The 4,214-nt window shown below is 38.9% G+C and overlaps 1 protein-coding gene across 1 annotated transcript in view; it reads right to left on the bottom strand.

The window, feature by feature from the left end:
• The window catches only part of CASP8AP2 (caspase 8 associated protein 2), a 402,406-nt gene extending 400,236 nt beyond the window's left edge, over positions 1-2,170 (bottom strand). Inside the window, exon 1 of the mRNA XM_044071899.1 lies at positions 1-2,170. This exon is cut by the window's left edge and continues 1,635 nt beyond it. Within this exon, the coding sequence (XP_043927834.1) occupies positions 1-2,170 (2,170 nt within the window).
• Between the last annotated feature and the right edge of the window lie 2,044 nt (positions 2,171-4,214).

Below are 4,214 nucleotides of genomic sequence, written 5' to 3'. Positions count from 1 at the left end.
TCTTTTTAGTAACACCATCAGTGCTGGTTGGTGATTTTTCCCTTTCTGTTTTTCTACCAACATTTTTCTTGCCAACTGCTATCTTTTCTCTCTCTGTCTTTTTATTAGCATCTTTACTATCAGGTGGTGTTTCTTCTCTCCTAATTGTTTTACTAGCCTCTTTAACCGATTGCACATCTTCTCTCATGATTATTTTACTAGCATCTTTACTAAAATCTGCTGACTCTTCTCTTTCATTCTTTTTACCAATACCTTGACTGCTCAGAGATGAACTTTCTCTCTCTGTTCCTGCATTAGCATCCTTAATGCCGACTGCTAAGTTTTCTACCTCTGTTTTTTTATTAGCATACTTAGCAATAGATAATGAGTCCCCGCTCTCAACCATTTTGTTAGAATCTTTACTGCTGACTAATGATTTCTCTGTGTCAGTCTTACTACCATCATTAATGCCAGCTGTTGATACATCTCTTTTTGTCTTATTAGCTTCTTTACTAGACACTGGTGAGCTTTCAGTTATTGTCTTTTTACCAATAACTTTATTGCAGGATGGTAACTCTTCTCCCTCTTTCTTTTTATAAATATCTTTAGGGCCTGCTAGAGATTCTTCCCTTTCCTTCATTTTACTAACATCTTTACTGGTAGTTGGCAAAAAGACTGAGCAAGAATTATCAATACCTTTATTGTTAATTAGTGAGTTTTCTCTTTCACTCTTCTTACTAATATCTTTTTTACTAACTGGCGATTTTTCATGTTCTGTGTTTTTACCAATATTACTGCTAACTGATGACTCTTCTCTTTCTCCCTTTCTACTAACATCTTGACTGTCTTCTCTCTTCTCTTTATTAACGTTTTTGTTGTTGGATGGTGGCTCTTCCTTGCTGATTGTTTTACAAGCATCTTTACAGGAAAGTAGAATGTTTTCTCCTTCAGTCTTTTTACTACTATTGTGGTTGTTAATTAAGAAATGTTCACTCTTTTTTCTGTTAGCATCTTTACTGCTGAGGTCATACATTTCTCTCTCTGTTTTTTTATCAACATTTTTCATGCTGCCTAGTGTTTCTTCCCTCTCGATGTTTTTACTACCATCTCCACTTCTGACTGGAGCCTCTGCCCACTCATTTTTTTTACTAACATCTTTAATGCCAGGTGGTGACATTTCTCTCTGTACCTTGTTACTAATATCTTTACTAAAATATTTTGACATTTCTCTCTCTGTCTTTTTACTGCCAAATGACAACCTCTCTCTCCCTCTCTCTTTACAACTATGTCTGTCAACAGTGGGTGACTTTTCTTGGTCAGTCTTTTTGTGAGCATCTATACTGCCAGACTGCACAATTTCTTTCTTCTTGGTCATTTTACTGGCATACTGACTTCCAGCTGGTGACTTTTCTTCTTCAGTCTTTTTACTAGCATCTTTAATGTCAATACTCTGGGATTTTTCTGGTCTTCTTTCATTCTTTTTGTTTTCATTAAACTCCTCTCTTTTCAATTTGTCTTCTGAAAAAATATCCTTCTCCTTACCAGAAATACTCTGCCTAGTCTGACCTCTCTCTGGACAAGACGATGCAGAAGACGTCCTTTCATAACCTCTGTCATATGGACTTCTGTATTCAGAGTACATATGCCGTTTTTTGTTAGAATCTGATTGTCCTGACCATAAATCAGAATGACTGGAGTTAGATTTGGAAACATCTTTCCTATATCTGTCTTCTGGTGTTCTACTATAACTTCCATCGCTTCTCCGTTCCCCCCGATGCTTCACAGAATGATCACTGACTTCAGAAGTTTCAATTGGCAAGCTCTGCAGGTGCAATTCCACATTCTCCTTTGAACGCTGTGTCTCAGTACAATATGATGGTACAGTTTTTGAAGCATCTACAAAAGAACCCTTTGAAGAATGCCTATCTTTGATCACATTTCTTTGTTTAAAGTTAGACTGTGGATATTTAGAAAAACCACTCTCCCTTTTCCCAAAGTCTTCTACTAAGCTAGTACCAGAATTATGTACTCTTGCAGAGCAAAGATTCGAAACTCTAGCTTCAGGTTTTGCACCACTCGACAGATTCACAGAACATTCAGAACGATATAGTTTGTTTCTCTTGCTCCATGTGTTTGAAGAGCCAGACAGTCTGTTGTAAATAAAGAAAAGTAAATGTAAGTAGTCTTCCATCCAAAATATCTAGCCAAACTACATCCAACATTAAACAGTGATAAACATCAACACTTTTGCAGAAACGAAACATACCTAATTTCATATTTCTCTGAAAAAGAACTACAACAATACAGCTGTGTGAGCTAAAGACAACAATACATTTTAGATGTCAGGTCACCAGTGCAATGATCAGCAACTTCTGTGCTTGCTCCCCATTAAAACTACAGTGATCTTGTCCATTTTTCTGCAACAGTAATATCCATCTGCACAAGCCAAACCCAGTTCTTTGCAATGCTGGGTGCAATCCTCTGGTGTGGCATGCATTCTCCATATAACCATGGTTGGCAGGCATTCAGGTCTGTGTGATATTTCTTACCACATTACCTGATCTTTGAGAAAGGCCTTCTCTGAACAGGGCCCATGGCTAGGTTTGTACTTTCCAACAATCAAAAAGAAAGGCATGTAGACATGATGTAACATTTCAACTGCAAAAGCCTGCTAGTCTCCTGTACCTCCCAGTTTACTCCCTAGCCACACTACCGAGCATCCTCCTACAGCTTAAGAAATAATAATGAAGATCTGGCACCCCTACTGCTAACAAACACACAGCCTAGTGTATCTCTGATCCTATGAACCTAACAACAACCAGAGACTTTAAAAGCCTAGCCATGCAACCCAACCTAATTGTGTCCCTATGCATCATGGGTGTTTATTGGGGGGGGGGCATGTTAGTTAGGAAGCTTCTAGAGGTTAGGTGCAGAGTACATTAGTTTGAGCATTATTGCCTCTCTCTGTCTATTACAGACATGGGGGCCAGACCTGAGGTGAAATTCCAAATTCCTGTCAATTGTGCTTAAATAGGGTTAGTGATGGAATCTGCTTCACATGGACAGGAAGCTTGTTCCAGAGCAGGGGGATCCTCTGAGACATATCTGTCTCAACAGCATGTCTTATGTCATGAGCAAAATTTAAATCCTTAGATCTAGTGGTTCTGATGCTGTTCATTTTGAAGTTCATTTTCCATAAGGGCTGGATCTTAGGATGTCTTGTATGCCAGGCAGAGATCACTTCTCAGTAACCTATAGATAGGGCTTTAAGACCATCCATACAGAATCTTGTCAGCCAACAAATTTGCTACGTCACTCTGCTCAGGGACGGCGGCACCACTGACCACAAGTTCAGCACACTGATGTATACTGCCTTTGAGGTTTTGGACATGGATAGAGAAGGCCTTGTGGTTGTCTTCAGCCTGTGTATCTACCTTAACCTTGCACTGGCCTTGTTGGACTTAGTCTTCTTAGATTCCTGTTTAGTTTAAATAGAGAGCTCTTCTCATTATGGGAGTTACTTTCCTGATGTTAGCCATGATTATTTTTCCTTCTGTTTAAACATGCTGACTTAATAGTATAATAAGGTTAGGATTCCACAAGTGGGGTTTGTTTTTAGAGTTTATTTTGGACTTATAGTAGGTACAGCAGCCTCTATATAGACACTGAAATCGCTGTACAGTTTTTCTGAACAATTTTGCATAAGCTGCTGTGAATTTGGCACTGAATTCTAACTAACTATCACTTAAATAATATGTAGTTTGTTTTGGAATAGTTCCTAACCGTTATATGGCTTGCTCTGGTTGTAGAGTTGATTTTTATGTCAAAGGAGACAGCTTTGTGGTCCGACCTCACCAGTGACGGCATAACTCCCTCTCTCCCATATCAAAGAGTTTAAACCTCTGCTGGGTGTGTGCACTATCTGGTCAGGGGTATTTCTGTTAAGTCTGGGAATCGCTGCGCTGTGACTATGAGGCAGTATGTTTCCCACTCTAAACAGTGGTAATTATAAAGTCCAAATTAAACAGGGAATGTCAATAACTGTGGTTGGCTGTACAGAGTACACATGTGGGGCGGTGAGAGGGTATTTCAGAAGTACCACAAAGGGTATTCTCATTGCTAACTGCTACAGTAAGAAACAAGAGCTGTAAGAGTACTCATCATAACCACAGATGTTAAAATAGTAGAATCACTTCTGTAGTAACATTTCTATTACATGGCATTAGTTACGGGCA

The sequence above is a fragment of the Protopterus annectens genome, chromosome 1.part0 (genome assembly GCF_019279795.1).
Source record: "Protopterus annectens isolate FY-2018-M chromosome 1.part0, PAN1.0, whole genome shotgun sequence".
Classification (NCBI taxonomy): Eukaryota; Metazoa; Chordata; order Ceratodontiformes; family Protopteridae; genus Protopterus; species Protopterus annectens.
This window is presented reverse-complemented; position numbering and strand designations above follow the sequence as displayed.